Raw genomic sequence first — 21712 nt, 5'->3', positions numbered from 1 at the left:
GGTGACAGAGTGAGACTCTTTCTCCAAAAAAAAAAAAAAAAAAAAAAAAACTGAGCTAAAAGACCAGACTGGGCAACATGGCAAAACCCTAAATTTTGGTCTCTACCAAAAATACAAAAAATTAGCCAGGAGTGGTCATGTGTGCCTTTGGTCCCAGCTACTCGGGAGGCTAAGGTGGGAGGATCACATGAGCTTGGGAGGCAGAGGTTACAATGAACTGAGATTGCGAACTGAGATCTACCTTGGGTGACAGAGTGACCCAGATTGAATATATATATATTCAACCATAGATTGAATTTCCCCACCTCTATTAACATTTTTTAAAAATGTATAAGAATACGAAAGACAGTTCAGGGAAGCTGAAGCCAGTCACAGCCTAATATTTAAGAATAGCATACCTCTAGCAATTTCAGAAGCAGATTTAAAGTGGAGTACCGAGAGCCTGGCATAGTATTATAAAAATTTATTTAAAAAAGTGAGACCCCCATCTGTACAAAAGGCAAAAAAAATTATCTGGGCGTGGAAGTACATGCTGGTGGTCCCAGCTACTTAGGAGACTTAGGTGGGAAGATCTTTCGGGCCTGAGAGATCAAGGTTGCAGTGAGCTGTCATCATGCCACACTGCACTGTAGCCTGGGCAATAGGGCAAGACCCTGTCTCAAAAAAAAGTGTTTTTTTAAATAAAAAAACAAATTATCGAAAGTGAATACAAAGGATGATGATGTTCTTTGGAAGGGCAACAAATACAAAAAGAGATTGGGTTCTGCAAATGAAGGAAGTGGGAAAGATGGTAAAACACAGGCTAACTGGAAGTTATTAAGGAGCAGTTCTGAGTGAGCAACTGATCAAATATTGTAGTTGTTGGTGTCAGGTTTTTTTTGCTGTCCCTGTAGCTTTCCCTCAATTATCTCATTCCCATGACCTGGATTACCATTTGAATGTGAATGGCTCTCTAGTCGTCACCGAGCTCCAGATGTCCAATTGCCTACTGAAGATCTCTTCCTGGATATGTCACAGATGCCTCAAAATCAATAGGTCCAAATCTGAAAAAATCATTCCCCACTTCTGTCCCTGACCCCAAGTCTGTTCCTCTTCCTGTGTTTCCCTGTTGCAGAAAATTATATTTTTACTCATCTACTCATCCCAATTAGAAATCTAAGCATCATACTTGATGTTTCTTCTTTTACCCCTGTATCTAATCAATCCACAAGACTATTTTTTCTTCCCCTTTAATATCTCACATGTATTTACCTCTCTTTTCTGATTCTATTAGTTTAGACCAGAAATTGAAAAGACTTTTTCCGTAGAAGTCCAGATAGTAAGTACTTTAGGCTTTGCAGGCCATATAGTCTGGGCCACAACCACTGTAGCTCAAAAGCAGCCATATACGATATGTAAACAAATTAGTGTGGCTGTTTTCCCATAAAACTTTATTTGTAGACACTGAAGTTTAAATTTCATATAATTCATGTATCATAAAATCTTCTTTTGATTTTTCCCCCAGCTATTTAAAACAAAACAAAACAAAAATGTCACAATCATCCTTAGCTTCCTTCCCTACAAAAACAGGCTCACAGACCATAGTTTGCCCACCCCTGGATTAGACCAACATTCTCACCTATAATATGGCAGTAGTCCTTGGTCTCCCTCCTTCTCATCTTGCCCACTGTGGTCTACTCTTCATGTTGCAGCCGGATTGACTTTTTAAAATTGCAAACTGGGGCTGGGTGTGTGTGGCTCACGCCCATAATCCCAGCACTTTGGGGGGCTGAGGCAGGTGGATCACCTGAGGTCAGGGGTTTGAGACCAGCCTAAGCAACGTGGTGAAACCTTGTCTGTACTAAAAATACAAAAATTAGCTGCGAGTGGTGATATGCGCCTGTAGTCCGAGCTACTTGGGAGGCTGAGGCAGGAGAACCACTTGAATCCGGGAGGTGGAGGTTGCAGTGAGCCAAGATTGGGCCACTGCGCTCCAGCCTGGGCGACGGACTGACACTCTGTCTCAAAAAAAAAAAAAAAAAAGGCCGGACGCGATGGCTCACGCCTGTAATCCTAGCACTTTGGGAGGCCGAGGCAGGCAGATCATGAGGTCAGAAGATCGAGACCATCCTGGCTAACACAGTGAAACCCCGTCTCTACTAAAAATACAAAAAAAAAAAATTAGCCAGGCGTGCTGGCGTTCACCTGTAGTCCCAGCTACTTGGGAGGCTGAGGCAGGAGAATGGCGTGAACCTGGGAGGCAGAGCTTGCAGTGAGCCGAGATCACGCCACTGGACTCCAGTCTGGGCACTCCAGTCTCCAGTCTGCACTCAGACAGAGCAAGACTCCATCTCAAAAAAAAAAAAAAAAAAAAAATTGGAAATTACATTTTACTACCTTGCTTTAAAAGAACTTTAAAGGCCGGGCGTGGTGGCTCAAGCCTGTAATCCCAGCACTTTGGGAGGCCGAGGCGGGCGGATCACGAGGTCAGGAGATTGAGACCATCCTGGCTAACACGGTGAAGACCTGTCTCTACTAAAAATACAAAAAGAAATTAGCCGGGCGTGGTGGCAGGCGCCTGTAGTCCCAGCTACTCGGGAGGCTGAGGCAGGAGAATGGCGTGAACCCGGGAGGCGGAGCTTGCAGTGAGCCGAGATCGCGCCACTGCACTCCAGTCTGGGCGACAGAGCGAGACTCCGTCTCAAAAAAAAAAAAAAAAAGAACTTTAAAGATTGACCATAACTTACGGGATGAATCCATATTTCTTGGAAGACCCTTCATGATTGTGAATCTTGCTTACCTTTCTAGCCATATTTCTTACCAGTTCTCCCTAATTCTCTGTTCTAGCTACTGGGAATTGTTTATAGTTCCTAGAATGTTAAATGTTTTTCATATCTAAGTTTTGACACATGCCTTGAATGCCTTTCCTCCTTATCTTCTCCCTACTTATACCTGGTTCCTGCAGGACTCATTTCAGTCATCATCATCATCTCCAGAAGCCTTCTGTCACTCCATGAAGGCTGTATTAAATGCTTCTATTAAGTTCTCCCATCATGTTTGTAGAACCTAATGATAGCATTTATTTTACTGTATTGTGATTGCCTATTTACTTGACTCCCTTCCTAAATAATAAGCTCCTTGAGTGCATAGTGCTTGTCCATTGTTTTATCCTTAGTTTTCATTTTTATTTTTTTGAGATGGGGTGTTGCTCCATTGCCCAGACTGAAGTGCAGTGGCTTGATTATGGCTCATTGCACCCCTGACTTCTGGGCTCAAGTGATCCTCCCACCTCAGCCTCCCGAGTAGCTGGGACTATAGGAATATGCCAACATGCTTGGCTAATCTATTTATTTATTTTTTTTAGTAGAGATGAGATCTCACTGTATTTCCAGGCTGGTCTTGAATTCCTGAGTTTAAATGATCCTCCTGCCTCAGCCTCCAAAATGCTGGGATTATAGGCATGAACCAGCACGCCTGGCCTCCCAGTTTCCTGTATGATACCCTATAGTAATGTGTGAGTAGGGTTTTTTTGGTTTGTTTATTTTTGTTGTTGTTGTTGTTTTTGAGACAGGGTCTTGCTCTGTCACCTAGGGTAGGAGTGCAGTGGTGCAGTCACAGCTCACTGCAGCCTCAACCTTTAGGGCTCAATCACTCCTCCCACCTCAGCCTCTCAAGTATCTGGGACTATAGGTATGCACCACCATGCCCGGCTAAGTTTTTGTATTTTTTGTAGAGAGGGGATTTTGCGATGTTGCCCAGAGTAGTCTCAAACTCCTGGGCTCAAGCGATCCTCCTGCCTTAGCCTCCCAAAGTGCTGGGATTACAAGCGTGAGCTGCTGCCCCTGGCCATTTTTTTCACATTTTAAAAATTGATGTGTAATTCATGTCCCATAAAATGTATCCTGTTCAAGTGTACAATTTAGTGGGTTTTAGTATATCTAAAATGTTGAGCAACTATCACCATGGTCTAATTCCAGAACGTTTTCATCATCCCCAAAAGAAACCTTGTGCTCAATAAAAAATCACTCCTTATTCCTTCCTGCCCCAGCCCCTGGCTGCCACTAATCTACTTTCTTTCTCTATGGCTTTACCTATTCTGTACATTTCATATAAATGGAATCATATAATATTTGAACTTTTGTGACTGTCTTTTTTCATTTAGCATATGTAATGTTTTCCAAGCTCATCCATATTATATCATGTACTAGTACTTTATTCCTTTTTTATTACTGAATATCAACATTTTATTGATTGATTGATTGATTGATTGATTGATTGATTGAGATAGGGTCTTGCTTTGTCTCCCAGGCTGGAGTACACTGGTGCAATCCTGGCTCATTGCAGCCTCAACCTCCTGTGCTCAAGTGAGCCTCCTACCTCAGTCACCTAAGTAGCTAGGACTACAGGCATGCTCCACCATGCCTGGCTAATTTCATTTTTTATTTTCTTTAGTTTTTGTAGGTCTTACTATGTTGGCCAGGCTGATCTTGAACTGGCCTCAAGTGATCCTCTTTCTTTGGCCTGTCAAACTACTGAGATTCTAGGCATAAACCACTGTGTCCGGCCTAGCTCTATATTTTAAACTTAATTCTTCAAAGCACCCAGGACTCTGGGGGAAAAAAAAGAGGGACCCCCTAGACTCCTTCTCTTGCTTCACCTAGAACATTTCTATTTTCATCTACTTATGGATAAACTTTCATTTTAAATTTGGAAGTCACGGGCTCTCAGATTGAAGAATACACTCTACCTGGGACTGAAAGATACTCCATGGTCTTTTTACTCCATCCTTCTTTCCAACTCTTCTTTTCATATGCTCCAGTCAAACAGTATGTTGATGGAGTCTTCAGGTATGCCTCATGCTTTCTTGCCACTGTATCTTTTCTTATGTCATCTCCTCTATCTGAAATACCCCTTTCCCATCTGTTTAAATTTTTACCTAGCTTTCAATGCCTGATTCAGATATAATCCATTCCATGAAGTTTTCCCTGATCTCTGGATTCTTGTAGTAATTCTACTGCTTTAGATGGTGCCTTGTCTAATTCCTTGAGAGTGCTCTCATGTTTTCTTAGTTGTTTTATACTTTCCCATCCAGTGGCTTGACATGGGATGGTGGGGAAATGGGGTTTCGGGGTGACTGTAACAGACTGCATGGGCCAGGCATGGTGGCTCACTCCTGTAATCCCAGCACTTTGGGAGACCAAGGCAAGAAGATTGCTTGAGCCCAGTAGTTCAAGACCAGCCTGGGCAACATAGCAAGACCTCGTCTCTACTAAAAATAAAAAAATTAACCTGGCATGGTGGCAAATGCCTGTAGTCCCAGCTACTCAGGCGGCTGAGGTGGGAGGATCGCTTGAGCCCAGCAGATGGAGACTTCAGCGAGCTGTTTTGCCACTACACCACTGCACTCCAGCCTGGGCTACAGAGTGAGACCATGTCTCAAAAAAAAAAAGAAAAAAAAAAGAAAGAAAAGAAAGGCCGGGCGCGGTGGCTCAAGCCTGTAATCCCAGCACGTTGGGAGGCCGAGATGGGCGGATCACGAGGTCAGGAGATCGAGACCATCCTGGCTAACCCGGTGAAACCCCGTCTCTACTAAAAAAATACAAAAATTAGCCGGGCAAGGTGGCGGGTGCCTGTAGTCCCAGCTACTCAGGAGGCTGAGGCAGGAGAATGGCGTAAACCCAGGAGGCGGAGCTTGCAGTGAGCTGAGATCCAGCCACTGCACTCCAGCCTGGACGACAAAGCGAGACTCCATCTCAAAAAAAAAAAAAAGAAAAGAAAAGAAAAAAAAAAAGGATAGCATGAGGGAAATCTTTAGGATGATGAAAGTGTTCTGTATCTTGATTGTGATGGTGGTTATACAATCTACACATATTTTAAAATGACATAGAACTATACATTCATATTGTACCAATGTCAGTTTCCTGGTTTTGATGTTGCACTGTAGTTATATAAGATGTACCCATTGTGAGAAATTATGTGAATTGTGTGGTTATCTGGGACATCTCTGTGCTATCTTTGCAATTGCCTGTGAATCTGTAATTAATTTTAAAATAAAAAGTTTAGGTTGGCCATGGTGGTTCATTCATGTAATCCCAGCACTTTGGGAGGCCAGCAGGAGAATCACTTGAGCCCAAGAGTTCAAGATCAGCCTGGGCAATATAGCAAGACCTCGTCTCTGCAAAAAAAAAAAGATATTTTTTAAAATTAGCTGGGTGTTATGATACATACCTATAGTCTCAGCTCCTTGAGAGCCTGAGATAGGAGGATAGACGTGGGCCCTGGAGGTCAAGGCTGCAGTGAGCAGTGACTGCATCATTGCAGTCCCAGCTGCTTGGGTGGCTAAGGCAGGAGAATCTCTTGAACCTGGGAGGCGGAGGTTGCAGTGAGCTGAGATCGTACCACTGCACCACAGCCTGGGTGACAGAATGAGACTCAGTATAAAAAAAAATCGTTTTTCCATGGTACTACTGGTTAATGTGAATCTGCCTCTGCCTTCCAAAGTAAAGTTACCTTGGGGTAGGCAAGAGAATCTATTTGTAGTGATATTTTAGTTACATTTTACAATTAGAACGAACTTGTCTAAAGCAATAACTGAGACAGAGTGTTGGTTCCCTGTCTGTGAGGTCCTGGCTTATCCAAAGTCTTATTTTAATTTTTCAGTTGACCAGTAAGCCTTTGAGTCATGCTTTGGTATACTTTTAAGTTCTTAGTATTCTTATGTACTGGCGCCTAGAAGACAAGTGACCATAGCTCTGAGTATTAGGAAAAAATCATGGCCGGGCGCGGTGGCTCAAGCCTGTAATCCCAGCACTTTGGGAGGCCGAGACGGGCGGATCACAAGGTCAGGAGATCGAGACCATCCTGGCTAACACGGTGAAACCCCGTCTCTACTAAAAATACAAAAAACTAGCCGGGCGAGGTGGCGGGCGCCTGTAGTCCCAGCTACTCAGGAGGCTGAGGCAGGAGAATGGCGTAAACCCAGGAGGCGGAGCTTGCAGTGAGCTGAGATCCGGCCACTGCACTCCAGCCTGGGTGACACAGCGAGACTCCATCTCAAAAAAAAAAAAAAAAAAAAAGGAAAAAATCATTATGTGATATTCAGTTCAAACTTTAAAAACTTAAAGGTGTTACATTATCAATTGAAATGAATTTTCTTGATTTTCTTGTGCAAATTTAAAGTAAGCATTACAAGATCAGAATTTACTGCTAATTTTTTTGGAAGGAGGTGGAGTATAAATAAATAACCAGAGTTTTTCATTTGCATTTATGATCAAGCTCAAAGTGAATATGAACAAAAAAAATGAGCAAAACTACATTTTTTTAGTAAAATGAAAACTTAATTTTTTTTCAGGTTAAACTGCAGAACAACATATCATATCAGATGGCAGACATACATCATTTAAAGGGTAAGAAACTTAATTACAGATTAAAGATAAACGAAGGTCACTAAATGCCTAAAATTGTGAAGAATTAAGAAATAGTAAATTAGCCTAATGAAATACAGTTTTCTGAACAAACTCCTCTGATGGTAAAACATTTATCCTTTTGCCTTAAGATATAATAAATTATTTAACGATGCTTTATATGTGATAAATCCAAGTTAAAATTTGAGATCTGTATCTTAACCTTGTGCTATAGACAGGGTTATGCAATGAAATGTTTTTAAGAGAATACTAAAAAAAAATTGAGCTGTAGCTTCAGAAGCCTTCAAATTTCTTGGAAAAAGGTGAGAAGTGTTCCCTCTGTACTGTGTCCAATCTGCTAAATTAATTCATTCAGGTCTAGGAATGCTTTGGATAGAGCCTCCAGGCTTAATGTTTTAGATACCCTGGGAACAGAAAGAAACCTGGAAGGTAGATAAATATATAATAAATATAAAAATACACACACATATTTTTACTTGGATGAAGTGATAAAGAGGTACTACAGCTTTTACGGGAGGAAAAAAAAAAGCCCTGTAATCTGCTTCTGTTACTTCACGCCATCACTGTTGGCCTTTGAAGTTTGGGATTTGAGGAACAATCCTCATCTACCTCACACCCTTTGGTTATAATACTGTATTTTAAAACTTTGCATGCATTGTCTCTAGGTTTATGTGTGTGGGTAGCATATACTCTCTTGCTTCATAAATATCCTTTATTCTATTATCCTTTTGAGCCTCTTTAGATATACTTAGATAATCTATTTTTATTGTCCTCTCGAAGTAGCCAACCTTAGCTGGCTTTGTAATGTAGTAAAATTTTTCTCCTTACGTAGCACAATCAATAGGAAGTGTTTTTGTGTGTTGTAACCCTAAAATAAGTTGTTGATTTCCTATTCATTATTTAGAACAGCTTTGACTTTCTGTTAGAAATGCTTTCTGGGTGGTCACACTGGTTTTTGTTGCATCTGTGTCCATGTTCTCCTCTTTTTGACTCACCAAAATGTATTAGGATGACACAGAAGATGCCACAGTGTCAGTGCTGCTTCTAACTTGCAATTTTTACAAATGCTTCCACTTGTCATCAAAGTATACTTCTTACTAAATGTTAAGAAATACTATTAGGGCTTATTAAAGCAGTAACTTAATGCTTATTAACTGCTTGTTACATAGATCAGTTGAATAAGAAGTCCTGTGGCTTCTGTTAGTATATGTCAACAAAAATGACAACCTATATTACTGAGTAAAAATCTTTATTGTACCGTATGTGTTGGAGTAGATCTTGAGATATTTTGAAATTGTGTATGATACTCTTCAGCAGAGAAAAAAGTCTTGATTTGTATGTATAACTTTTGGTTTTGAAGCTTGGATTCTTAAAATTGAATTTAAATAATATGACTTTTGCAACTTGGAATGGTTTCTACTGAAATAAACTTCTTGAAAACTTGCCTTTTATAGGCAAATTTTCTTTGAAATTAATATCTGCTATAATAGAAGTAATAGAGACTAAGACACTTGAGATGGTTTATATTTTCTTGGAAATAAATTGAAGTTGGTTTTTCTAATCCTTGAGATGATAAATTGACATTCTACTATCAGATTTATTTTGATTAGCCTACCTTGTTTTTATGCCTGTTACTGAAAGAAAGTTCGAAGTCAAAGTTTTCTAGAAGTTATATATATATATATATTTTTTAAGCTGGCCCCAGGCAACCCATTTCTTACCTATCCCTGATCTTTTGAAGTTAAACTAAGGGAGTACAGCCATGTCTTTCTATAACATAACTGGTGTTGCTTTCAAAGATAGAGCGTCCTGTACAATCAACCTGACTCGTGTTAACTTACTCTAAGAGTTCTGCTATGGTGACCTGAAGCAGCCACGCTAGACAGAATATCTCTGGGTTAATATAAAGAAAACACATGCCAATCAGTCAAAAGTAAAATTGTTTTTGTTTTTTTCAACCTTTATTTTAAGTTCGGGGGTACATGTGCAGGATGTGCAGGTTTGTTACATAGGTAAACGTGTGTCACGGGGCTTCATTATACAGATTATTTCATCTCCCAGGTATTAAGCCTAGTATCCATCAGTTATTTTTCCTGATCCTCTTTCTCCTTTGTTTTGCTTTCTGGTCTGCTTACTTTTCCCCTTGAAAATCTCTGTTTTGACCCACTGGAAATCGCCAATTACCTCCCTGCTGTATGATCTTTCTCTGTATTCAAACAGGAAAAATGGTATTTTACATGGGCTAAAACTCATATTAATGTTTTGTTTTTCTTTGTCAATTGTATTTTAAGTCTTTTATCTTCAATTACAAAGGAAAATTTTATTTCCTGATAGATGAATTTCAAGTACCACCAGTGGGAAGCTTTGTGAGGGGGCAGAGAAGCCATCCGAAATCTTAAAATCATACTAAGCCTTGGGTTCATTCTGAAGCTATTTCAGATATTTTACAGCATAGCCTGAATCAGAAGGGACTGTATCTTTTTGTTCCCTTTCTCCTGAGGAGAATGAGTCCTAAAGATCACCAGTTGAAGTCTCTTTCTTGTGGTTGTTTAGTTTTGTTTGTTTTTTAGTTACAGTTTTTAAATTTAGCTTTCAGTTCTAGAAACTATCCAACCTGAGCACAGGTTTACTGAACTGGCTAGTTCAATCCCTTAGCCACAGGCTTTTTGCTGCTGTTTCCTACTGTGATCTCATTGTCTCTATAGAATCAGCGTTCATAGCTGTGGCCCAGGGTTTCTGGTACTTCTGGCCTGCTGTATCTTAGGAGATGGAAACAGGGATCAGGCAACAAGCTGAAAGGGTTTTTTTTTTGGCTACCTGGCCACCACAGATCCATCACTTTTATTTGAGATGGGGGGTAAATCAACGACGTTTACATATGGTGAATTAATATTATAAAAAGAGAAATTTGGCCAGGCGTGGTAGCTCACGCTTGTAATCCCAGCACGTTGAGAGGCCGAGGCAGGCAGATCATGAGGTCAGGAGTTCGAGACCAGCCTGGCCAACACAGCGAAACCCTGTCTCTACTAAAAATACAAAAATTAGCTGGGCGTGGTGGCGGGTGCCTGTAATCCCAGCTACTCAGGAGGCTGAGGCAGGAGAATTGCCTGAACCTGGGAGGCGGAGGTTGCAGTGAGCTGAAATTGTGCCACTGCACTCCATTCTGGGCAACAGAGCTAGACTATGTCGTAAAAGAAAAAAAAAAAGAGAAATTTAAAATGTGGCTTGAATATGTAAATACAATGATTAACTACAAATATTTTAAATGAATCATTGATTTTTTCATACTTATTATATAATAGTTATGATGCATATCGTTAAACATTATATGTCTCAGCAGATGTTTATGTGACTTAAATTTTTATTCTTCATTATTGCCACAGTTATAATTCCACAATGAAATTTAGGAAGTATAGAAAAAAAGTATATGTTCAAAATTTTACCATTAAACACATTCACTGATAGCACTTTGATATATTTTTATTCTAGTATATATTCTATTTGATATATATTTTATTCTAGTCTTTTTGTTGCATGAATACAGTTGTAAGTATATGTTTACATCTGCTGTTTAAAAACATCTGCTTTTTATTTTTATTTTTATTTATAGTTTTTTTTTGTTTTTTTTTTGAGACAGTCTTCCTTTTCGCCCAAGCTGGAATGCAGTGGCATGATCTTGGTTCACTGCAACCTCTGCCTCTGGGTTCAAGTGATTCTCCTGCCTCAGCTTCCTAAGTAGCTGAGATTACAGGCATGCGCCACCACACCTGGCTAATTTTTGTATTTTTAGTAGAGACGGTGTTTCCACTTGTTGGCGAGGCTGGTCTCGAACTCCTGGCCTCATGTGATCCACCCTTTTTACTCAGGAAAGTGGCTGTATATATATCTTCCAAGTGTTTTTGGAGTGCTTTTAGAGTAATAAGACTAATTCTATAATCCTTCTGTAAGAAATAGATGTTATAGTGTTGGTACATTATGGCTGGATGTTATATTTTAATCTTAATAAGCTGTTGCTTATACAGTATAGGCCCCTGTTTTCATTTCTAAAAATTATCTTTTTTTTTTTTTTTGAGACAGAGTCTCGCTCTGTCACCCAGGCTGGAGTGCAGTGGCCGGATCTCAGCTCACTGCAAGCTCCGCCTCCCGGGTTCACACCATTCTTCTGCCTCAGCCTCCTGAGTAGCTGGGACCACAGGCGCCCGCTACCTCACCTGGCTAGTTTTTTGTATTTTTTTTAGTAGAGACGGGGTTTCACCGTGTTAGCCAGGATGGTCTCGATCTCCTGACCTCGTGATCCGCCCGTCTCGGCCTCCCAAAGTGCTAGGATTACAGGCTTGATCTAAAAATTATCTTAATACTACTTTTGCTTAACTGCTAAGGCTGTTAGCTGTTTTTAAAATCACCTATCTATGTAATTAACATTTACTCTTTTCCACCTGCATTTCTTTTGTCTGTAGACTTTAGCTCATGAGGGAATGAAATCTAGAACATGTGTGACTGGTGATTGTGGATTAAACATTTACAAACAAGTGTTTGGCCAGGTTATAATTTACTATCTAGTTTAGAATTTCATGTTATTCATTTCCACTAAAACATTTCAGTCTCAGTCCAGAAATTATGAGCTTTGAAAATGGAATTTTGGGATATGTAGAGCTACCGTCCATAGCCAAACTAGAAATGTATCTAAAATGATTGGCACCTAAGTTGGTTAGTTGAATGTGATTTAAAATGAGAAAGAAAACTTAAAATTTGTACCCATAGTAAACATATCTAAAAAGTATGATTTTTTTTCCTACTGTAATAAAGCAGATAGGTTTGAAGAGATAGGTAGTTTTTGTATTGTCTCCACAGCTTAGCATGTATCTACACAAAGTGTAACAATGTGTAATTTAAAGAATATTTTGGGTTGATGTGAAATCCACTGAAGCTATATTGTTTTAAAAATAAATGTTATTGGTCAGGCGTGGTGGCTCATGCCTGTAATCCCAGCACTTTGGGAGGCTAAGGTGGCCAGATTGCTTGAGCCCACAAGTTCAAGACCAGCCTGGGCAACATAGCTAACCCATCTCTACTAAAAATACAAAAATTAGCCGGATGTAGTGTTGCACACCTGTAGTCTCAGCTGCCTGGGAGGCTGAGGTGAGAGGATCACTTGAGCTCAGGAGGTGGAGGTTGCAGTGAGCCAAGATTGCACCACTGCACTCTAACCTGAGCAACAGAGCAAGACCCTATCTCAAATAAATAAATAAATGAATAAATTTTATTGACCATGAATGTGTTACAAAAGGCTATTAAATGTTGCATTAGTTGTATAATTTAATTTCCTGGGAGTATTACTGAAAAAACTGAGAATTACGTATAATTAAAAAACATCCCATAGCTTCTGAATAGGAAGCATTACAATGAGTGAACTTGATTCCTTTGGTTCTTACCTTGGGTGGATAGAGCAACTTGCTGAGCTTCGTCAGGAGTTTCTTCGACAAGAAGACCAGCTTCAGGACTACAGGAAGAACAATACTTACCTTGTGAAGAGGTTAGAATATGAAAGGTAAGATGTTACATACAACATATGTTTATGAATCTAAAATATTTGTCCAACTTTTGGACTCAGTTCATTTCTTCCTCTCTGACTTTTGTTTTCCTTTTTTTCTCTTCTTTCATTTTGTTAAGTCTTTTAAATTCCTTTTCTTTTATCTTTCTTTAGCTTTTTGAAATCCAGACTCTTATTTTGATAAATTAAACAGCATGAAGTGTCTCTTAGAGGGCATGCTGAGTTTATGTATGTTGTAAAATTCATTGTGAGACAGAAAATCTTACAAGCTCTGAGTTTTATCAGATGTGGCAAAGATGGAAAGGAGATTTTGATGGGCATCTTTTTGATGGGCATCCAGAAGATGAAACCAGCACTGGGAGATGTTCCCAGAAGAGCTGAGGGCCTGAGTGCTAGCTGCTCTTCCTGTTCTGCATGGCAACCCTCTTACTGATACCTTTAGACTTGGTGATGAGGTTGGGGAACCTCTTACAGGCCTTTCTAGCAATCATTCCTTAAAACTTGTATTATATTTGTAATCAATTTTATGGTAAAAGATATTTTTTAGATTTGTACACCAAAAGTTAGAAAGATCTGCCATATTTTAAAGCATTTTTTGTCCATTTCTGACTTCTTACTCTTGTAGGTTATCAGTTATCATTATACATTTACTTAAATTTATGTATTTAAATATATGTACTGAATACATAACAGTATTCAGTATTTTTCTGCATATCTATAGGATTAAAGATTTAACATATGTAGAGGTAATATATTATTCTAGCATATTAATGTACCAAAACTTCTTTAGTCTTTTCCAATTGTGGGACCACAATAGGAGTTTTCCTTTTCTCACTATAAGACTATCACAGGCTAGGTTATGGTGGTTCACACCTGTAATCCTAACACTTTGGGAGACTGAGACTGGAGAATCATCTGAGCCCAGGAGTTAAAGACCAACCTAGGCAACATAATGAGACCTCTGTCTCTACAAAAAATTTTTAAAAATTAGCTGGGTATGGTGGCATATGCCTGTAGTCCTAGCTGCTTGGAGGCTGAGGTGGGAGGATCGCTTGAGTCCAGGAGATTGAGGCTGCAGTGAGCCATGATAATGCCACTGTACTCTAGCCTGGGCAACAGGGTGAGAACTTGTCTCTTCAAAAAAAAAAAAAAAAAAAAAGACTATTACAGCTATAAAATTTTCTGTGTGAAAAAGATTTCCCAAAACTAGCTGGGTATGCTGGCATACACCTGTGGTCACAGCTACTCAGGAGGCTGAAGTGGGAGGATCGCGTCAGCCTGGGAGGTTGAGGCTGCAGTGAGCCGTTATCATGCCTGCACTCCAGTCTGGGCAACAGAATGAAAGCTTGTCTCAAAAATAAATACATAAATACATAAATAAAGATTTCCACTCCCCTTATGTTATTTCAGTAGTATATTTTCTCAAATGTAGAATTCCTCAAAAAGAATGCTTTACCAATTTTGTTGCTTTTACCACACAGATGAAAGATTGCTTTCTAAAATGATTGTACTCATTTATAATGTAAATATTTCCCCGTAGCCCTGCCAACTTTGGTTTTAATTCTAATTTAATTTTATTAGTATAGGAATAAGATACTACATATATACATATAGGAAGTTGGTGGGTTTTTTTTTTTTTTGTCTTTTTCTTTTTTTGAGACTGAGTCTGTCTCTGACTCCCAGGCTGGAGTGCAGTGGCACAATCTCAGCTCACTGCAGCCTCCACCTCCTGCGTTTAAGTGATCCTCATGCCTCAGCCTCCTGAGTAGCTCGGACCACAGGCATGTACCACCATGCCTGGCTAAATTTTTTGTATCTTTAGTAGAGACAAGGTTTCATTGTGTTGGCCAGACTGATCTTGAACTCCTGGCCTCCAGTAATCTGCCTGCCTTGGCCTCCCAAAGTGCTGGGATTGCACGTGTGAGCCACTGCGCATAGCCACATATAGGAAGTTTAATTTGCATTTTATAATGGTGAAAGTTAACATTTTTCTATATATTTGTCAAGTGTTTCTTTTTGCATGATTGGTCTATGTGTATCCTTTGGCTACTTGGCTAGCAGAAAGTCACCATCTTTATGTTTTGCTTCTGTTCACTTTCTCTTGATGGCACCAGTCTATCTTTATTAGTTTCTCCTGTTCCTAGTATTCTATGGTTTAGCCTTTTATTACAATTTTTAAAGTACTAACTATTGGATGAATCTTCTGCTACCACTCCTTATCAATTCTCGTAATTCTAGCTTTCCTCATCTGTTACTATAAATTAGTCTCACAGTTTTCTCTTCTACAGTATTTTTCTCTTCTGTGATTGAAGTTGGTTCTGATAGTTTTTTTTATAGATGCAATTTATGGAAATAATAGGAAAAGAATTGTTTTTATCTTTGTAATTTCTGTTTTGTCAATTAGCTTTATCAGTATTATCTATCTCCTATTGCAAGTTCAAGTATTTTAAAAGTTTGGATTGTGAGCTATTTGTATGCTCTTTGTTTTTTCCAGCCCACTCTCCCCTGCTAACTGAATGTTTTATCTTTCTTAATGTATGTGTCAAATACTGGACAACTTTGAGAATCCAATCCAAGGTAATATAATCTAAAAGAATGACTTTGTAATTTAGTTTTCAGTGTGGACAGCAGATCAAGGAATTGAGAGCACAGCATGAAGAAAATATTAAAAAGTTAGCAGACCAGTTTTTACAGGAACAAAAGGTAAATTTAAAAAATATACTTAAATCTGAACATATTTTTGTTATAAATCATGATAATTTAGAAATTAAAATTGTAATTTTGTCACAAAACATTATAGTTTAAGTTTTCCAGCCAGCCTAATTCCAAAAGTGATTTACAATGACTTTATTTCTGAGTAAATTAAACATTTGCAAAAATACAATCTTAATTCTTAAAACTGGTCAGGCGTGGTGATTCACGCCTGTAATCCCAGCACTTTGGGAGGCTGAAGTGGGTGGATCACTCGAGGTTAGGAGGTCAAGATCAGCCTGGCCAACATGGGGAAACCCCATCTCTACTAAAAATACAAAATATAGCCAGGTCTGGTGGTGCATGCCTGTAATCTCAGCTACTCAGGAGGCTGAGGCAGGAGAACTGCTTGAGCCCAGGAGACGGAGGTTACAGTGAGCCAAGATCATACCACTGCACTCCACGGAGGTTACAGTAAGCCAAGATCGCACCACTGCACTCCAGCCTGGGCGACACAGTGAGACTCCGTCTCAAAAAAAAAAAATTAAATTAATTTTGAACCAAAATATCCATCTTTTTTTAAAAATAATTTTTGTTGTTAATATATTTCTCAGATCGTAAAGTGGGCAACTTTTTTACTGAAAATCAACTACTTCCTTTTTTATGCATTTGAGAAATAGAAAAAAAAGAAACACTTTTTCCTTTATTATCAATCTCTGTTATTCTGACACCCTTTCCTTAAGCACAGAAATGAGACACTAGCCACCATAACCAGTTTGATTCATACTTTTGGCAGGGCAGCAAATTCTTTTATTAATTCATTTTAAGTTAATATATATTATGAAGATTTTTTAAGCAATAGAAGAAATTGTCTGAAGATTACTAGTTATTAAGGACATGATTCATTTTTTTATACCCTGTAATCTTACCTGACTAGGCACGATTTGTCTGAACTCTTGTGATTTAAAGGAAAGAAAGATTTAATAGTGAAAAGTATTTGTTTTGCTCTTTGGTAGCATCTCAACTAAAGGACTAGAAGTTAAGGATATCAGGTTTTCATTCTCAGCTTTTTCACAATTTTATAGTAGGATATAGAGGGTGTCATTTCTTTCTCTATTTCATTTTTTGAATCTACAAAGTGGAATAGCTGCTACTTATCTGCAGTCTACTTTGAAGAGGTATAAGGATGGATTGGTGGAAGAAGGCAGGCCTGAGTGAGCTACCATAGTAGCGGCATTGAGGGCAATCAAAAGGTATTATTGAGACACTGGAGGGTTAAAATAACATAATGGAACACAAAAGGAAGGGGAAGAGAGATTTGCTATTGCAATTGTGTCATTATAAGCATAGTATATAAATAATGGGATAAGTTTGCTCTCTTCTATTCTTTTAAGGAAGACAGATGAGAGCTTTCCCTTTTTTTCCAAGCCAGTGTAATTCTCTTTCTGTTCTTCTATACTAGGCTATTTTTATGGTATTAATTAACTAATGCCTCTCCAATTATTCCTTGCCATTATCCTACCCTAATGGAAGAAGGCGTGGCAGGAATTGAGGTGCCCAGATAACTTCTCCTTTCTGGGCAGCACATCAGGCCTTACTCTCTAGATTAGCTACCTAATTCTACTCCCCACCCTTCATTTCCTGTTCTTTAACTACTATAGCAAGTTGGTTCTGTGCAATTTGAGTTTTCATAGAGACAAATCCAATGTTAGCTATATGAAATAAGCATAAATTGTATTCAGGGCTTTATCTTTTTGATTGTTTATGAATCTTAAAATTAATTAACCAGCCACATGTCTATCACAGAAATGACTCTGGAAAAGGAGACAGCAAACTATAGCCCACAGGCTGAATTCAGCTCGCTGCCTGTTTTTGTACTGTTTAGAGGCCAAAAGTGTTTTTCACATTTTCAAATGATGAAAAAAATTGAGAAAATTATCTTAGTACATTGGAAAATTATAGAAATATTTATTTTGGTGTTCATACATAAAATTTTATTGAGACACAACCATGCGTTCATGCTATAGGGACAGAGAAACTCTCATAGCCCAGAGAAGACTAAGGAGACCTGAGGACTTAAATGTAGTGTAGTAGCCGGGGACGGTGGCTCATACCTGTAATCCCACCACTTTGGAAGGCCAAGGTGGGTGGATCACGAGGTCAGGAGTTTGAGACCAACCGGCCAACATGGTGAAACCTCGTCTCTACTAAAAATACAAAAAGTTAGCCGGGCATGGTGGCTGGTGCCTGTAATCCAGCTACTCAGGAGGCTGAGGCAGGAGAATCCCTTGAACTGGGGAGGCGGAGGTTGCAGTGAGCCAATACTGCGCCACTGTACTCCAGCCTGGCAACAGAACGAGACTCCATCTCAAAAATTAAAAAATTAAAATAAATGCAGTGAGGGCCGGGCGCGGTGGCTCAAGCCTGTAATCCCAGCACTTTGGGAGGCCGAGACGGGTGGATCACGAGGTCAGGAGATCGAGACCATCCTGGCTAACACGGTGAAACCCCGTCTCTACTAAGAAATACAAAAAACTAGCCGGGCGAGGTGGCGGGCGCCTGTAGTCCCAGCTACTGGGGAGGCTGAGGCCGGAGAATGGCGTGAACCCGGGAGGCGGAGCTTGCAGTGAGCTGAGATCCGGCCACTGTACTCCAGCCTGGGCTACAGAGCGAGACTCCGTCTCAAAATAAATAAATAAATAAATAAATGCAGTGTAGTATCCTGAATTGGATCCTGAAACAGAAAATGGACTTAGTGGAAAAACTGGTGAAATCTAAGTCTGGAGTTTAGGTACTAATAATATACTGATTTTTTTTTTTTTAGTTTTGCAAATGTATCATGGTAATTATGGATGGTACATTAATAGGATGTTAACATTAGGGGAAACTGGGTAAGGGGTGATTACTTTTCTGTAAATCTAAAATTATTTCAGAATAAGAAGTTTATTTTAAAAACAATCAATAGGTCCCCTAACCAAATCACAAACATTGCATCTAGAAAAGCATTTTATTTTATTAATATTAATATTGTCCATTCGGCCGGGCGCGGTGGCTCAAGCCTGTAATCCCAGCACTTTGGGAGGCCGAGGCGGGCGGATCACAAGGTCAGGAGATCGAGACCACAGTGAAACCCCGTCTCTACTAAAAATACAAAAAATTAGCCGGGCGCGGTGGCGGGCGCCTGTAGTCCCAGCTACTCAGGAGGCTGAGGCAGGAGAATGGCGGGAACCCGGGAGGCGGAGCTTGCAGTGAGCCGAGATCGCGCCACTGCACTCCAGCCTGGGCAACAGCGTGAGACTCCGTCTCAAAAAAAAAAAAAAAAAAAAAAAAAAAAATATTGTCCATTCATAGAAAGGTACTGTCAATAATGCATTAAAGAGACAACATCTTTGTTAACTGCTTTCAATGGAAAAGTATTTTTGAACAGTAGCTTGTTGACTTTTAATTTTGTTCAATATTTGTCTTACCCACATCTGCAAAAGAGTGAAGAGTACTATAGCAATAGCCTTATGAGATAGCGTAATAGTGAAGATGCACAGAGATGCAAGCTGGATGCTCAAGTTGTGCCTCATGGATTTTCTCACCCTTGGTGTTTATGTTAGACATGTTCAAAAATTTCAGTTTATCATTTCATTCATCAATGATTACGCTATCAGAATTGATTATAGCTTACCAAGTTACAGGAAATGTGGGATTTGGAGTCAGAAAGACTGTGATTAGAATTCCTTCTTCACAATTCTCTAGTTTTGTGACTTTGTACAAATTGCTTAATTTTTTTTTTTTTTTCTGAGACTGAGTCTTGCTCTGTCGCCCAGGCAGGAGTGCAGTGGCCCCATCTCGGCTCACTGCAACCTCCACCTCCCGAGTTCAAGCGATTCTTCTGCCTCAGCCTTCTGAGTAGTTGGGATTACAGGCGTGGGCCACCACGCCCGACTCAGCTTTGTATTTTTAGTAGAGACGGGGTTTCACCACATTGGTCAGGCTGATACCGAACTCCTGACCTCGTGATTCACCCACCTCGGCCTCCCAAAGTGGTAGAATTACAGGCATGAGCCACCGCGCCTGGCCCAAACTGCTTTTTTTTTTTTTTTAAGTGGAGTCTCGCACTGTTGCCCAGGCTGGAGTGCAGTGGCATGATCTCGGCTGGCTGCAAGCTCCACCTCCCGAATTCGCGCCATTCTTCTGCCTCAGGCTCCCAAGTAACTGGGACTACAGGCGCCCGCCACCACACCCAGCTAATTTTTTTGTATTTTTTAGTAGAGACGGGGTTTCACCGTGTTAGCCAGGATGGTCTCAATCTCCTGACCTCGTGATCTGCCCACCTCGGCCTCCCAAAGTGCTGGGATTACAGGCATGAGCTACTGCGCCTGGCCTTAACTTCTAAACTGCTTAATTTTTTAAAGCCTCAGTTTTGTTTTGTTTTTCTCAAAACTATGAATTTTTTTTCTACTAGAGTACAGCTATGAAAGCAATTTGGAAACTGTGAAGCACGATGCAAATATTTGTTGATTTTACCTGCCAGGACACTGGAATACCTACACCTGATTGTCAGAGTATCCTTTCTCCTTTATTGTGACACATTCTTAAGATTTGACTCTTGTGGCCGGGTGCGGTGGCTCACGCCTGTAATCCCAGCACTTTGGGAGGCTGAGGTAGGCGGATCATGAGGCCAGCAGATTGAGACCATCCTGGCTAACACAGTGAAACCCCCTGTCTACTAAAAATACAAAAAATTAGCCGCGCGTGGTGGCGGGCGCCTGTAGTCCCAGCTACTCCGGAGGCTGAGGCAGGAAAATGGCGTGAACCCAGGAGGCGGAGCTTGGAGTGAGCCGAGATCCCGCCACTGCACTCCAGCCTGGGCGGCAGAGGAAGACTCTGTCTCAAAAATAAAAAAGATTAAAAAAAAAAAAGATTTTGTTATTGTTTTCCTAGATTCCATATAAATTTTTTTGTACTATTTTTATAACATTACTAAGAATTACATTTCATACTGCTTTAGAGTTTACAAAGCATTTATAGATGCATTAAATGTTGACTAGAGGAACCCATATATGGCATCCCAAACTTGTGTACTTGACTCCTTGCTGCTCCCAATTTTCCACGGAGGCAAACTCAATACTGGTCCATCGAGAGAATTGAGTTAGGCCTAACCATATACTTGAAGATTTGTATTTCCAAGAAGATGCTAGGTTAGGAACAGGGTTGGAGGAAGCACGGACCTGTTTATTGTCCTGCCATTACTTGCTGTGCCTCGGTGGCCAGCACACTTAGGAAGAAGATTGCCTGTTTTTCACCCTTGCTCTTGAAGAAGCACCTGTATGCCAGTCTCCTCCTTTCTGCCATCCTGCTTGATTCTAACATATGCTTACAGAGAACCCACCCTGCCCATAGCACCCAGGAAAATGCCCAATTGTAGGCCATCAGGGCAAGGTGTAGTACTCAGCAGGCTGTCTTGCAGAATCAGACACCTCAGCATAGCCAAACAGAGTCACCTCTGATTGCCAAATCATTCATTTACTGTAGCTAGAGATTTTCAAAAGTGTTATTCTTTGACTTTTTATCAGGTATAAAAATCACACAGAAAATAATGTATCCTGCATCTCCAATTGTTCATTATTTGAATGCATTTGAACCATTTAATTAATAGTTGTGTCAGTGGTTTAACAATTTGAACTGAAAAATATTTATTGTTACTGAATCTTTATCTAGCAGCAAGAGTCCCACAAGATTCAATCAAATGGTGGAAAAGAATTGGATATAAATGATCAAGTTGTACCTAAAAATATTCCAAAAGTAGCTGAGAATGTTGCAGATAAGAATGAAGAACCCTCAAGCAATCATATTCCACATGGGAAAGGTATTATTATTATTATTATTTTGTTTTGTATTAATAGGATATTAACTTTTTCTTCCCATTTTTAAGTGAATATTTTCAATCAGAAAGAAAATTGTTTGATTTTAGTTCACACATGATTAAGTGTCTTCATTGTTTCAAATTTGGATCCTTTGATGAAAGAGAAAAAAGAGTAAGTTATTTTAGAGTTACAGCTATGTCCAAAGCAAGATA

General features: G+C 39.7%; 1 protein-coding gene across 5 annotated transcripts in view; it reads left to right on the top strand.

The window, feature by feature from the left end:
* GOLM2 (golgi membrane protein 2) overlaps positions 1 to 21712 on the top strand; it is a 128549-nt gene that overhangs the window by 28866 nt on the left and 77971 nt on the right. For 3 of the 5 annotated variants that reach the window (XR_011606104.1, XM_011757448.2, XM_011757441.2), the window contains exons 2-5: positions 7331 to 7385; positions 12849 to 12951; positions 15567 to 15657; positions 21358 to 21502. Coding sequence is in view for 4 of the 5 variants with exons in the window: in XM_011757448.2 (XP_011755750.2) it covers positions 7331 to 7385; positions 12849 to 12951; positions 15567 to 15657; positions 21358 to 21502 (394 nt within the window). In the remaining variant the exon portion in view is untranslated. Of the gene's footprint in view, positions 1 to 7330; positions 7386 to 12848; positions 12952 to 15566; positions 15658 to 21354; positions 21503 to 21712 lie in introns of all 5 variants that reach the window. The other 2 variants (XM_024795771.2, XM_024795770.2) reach the window with 1 other exon arrangement.

Source organism: Macaca nemestrina, chromosome 7, assembly GCF_043159975.1.
Source record: "Macaca nemestrina isolate mMacNem1 chromosome 7, mMacNem.hap1, whole genome shotgun sequence".
In the NCBI taxonomy this organism is placed as follows: domain Eukaryota; kingdom Metazoa; phylum Chordata; class Mammalia; order Primates; family Cercopithecidae; genus Macaca; species Macaca nemestrina.
Note: the sequence above shows the minus strand (reverse complement) of the source record. Positions and strands in the feature narration are given on the sequence as shown.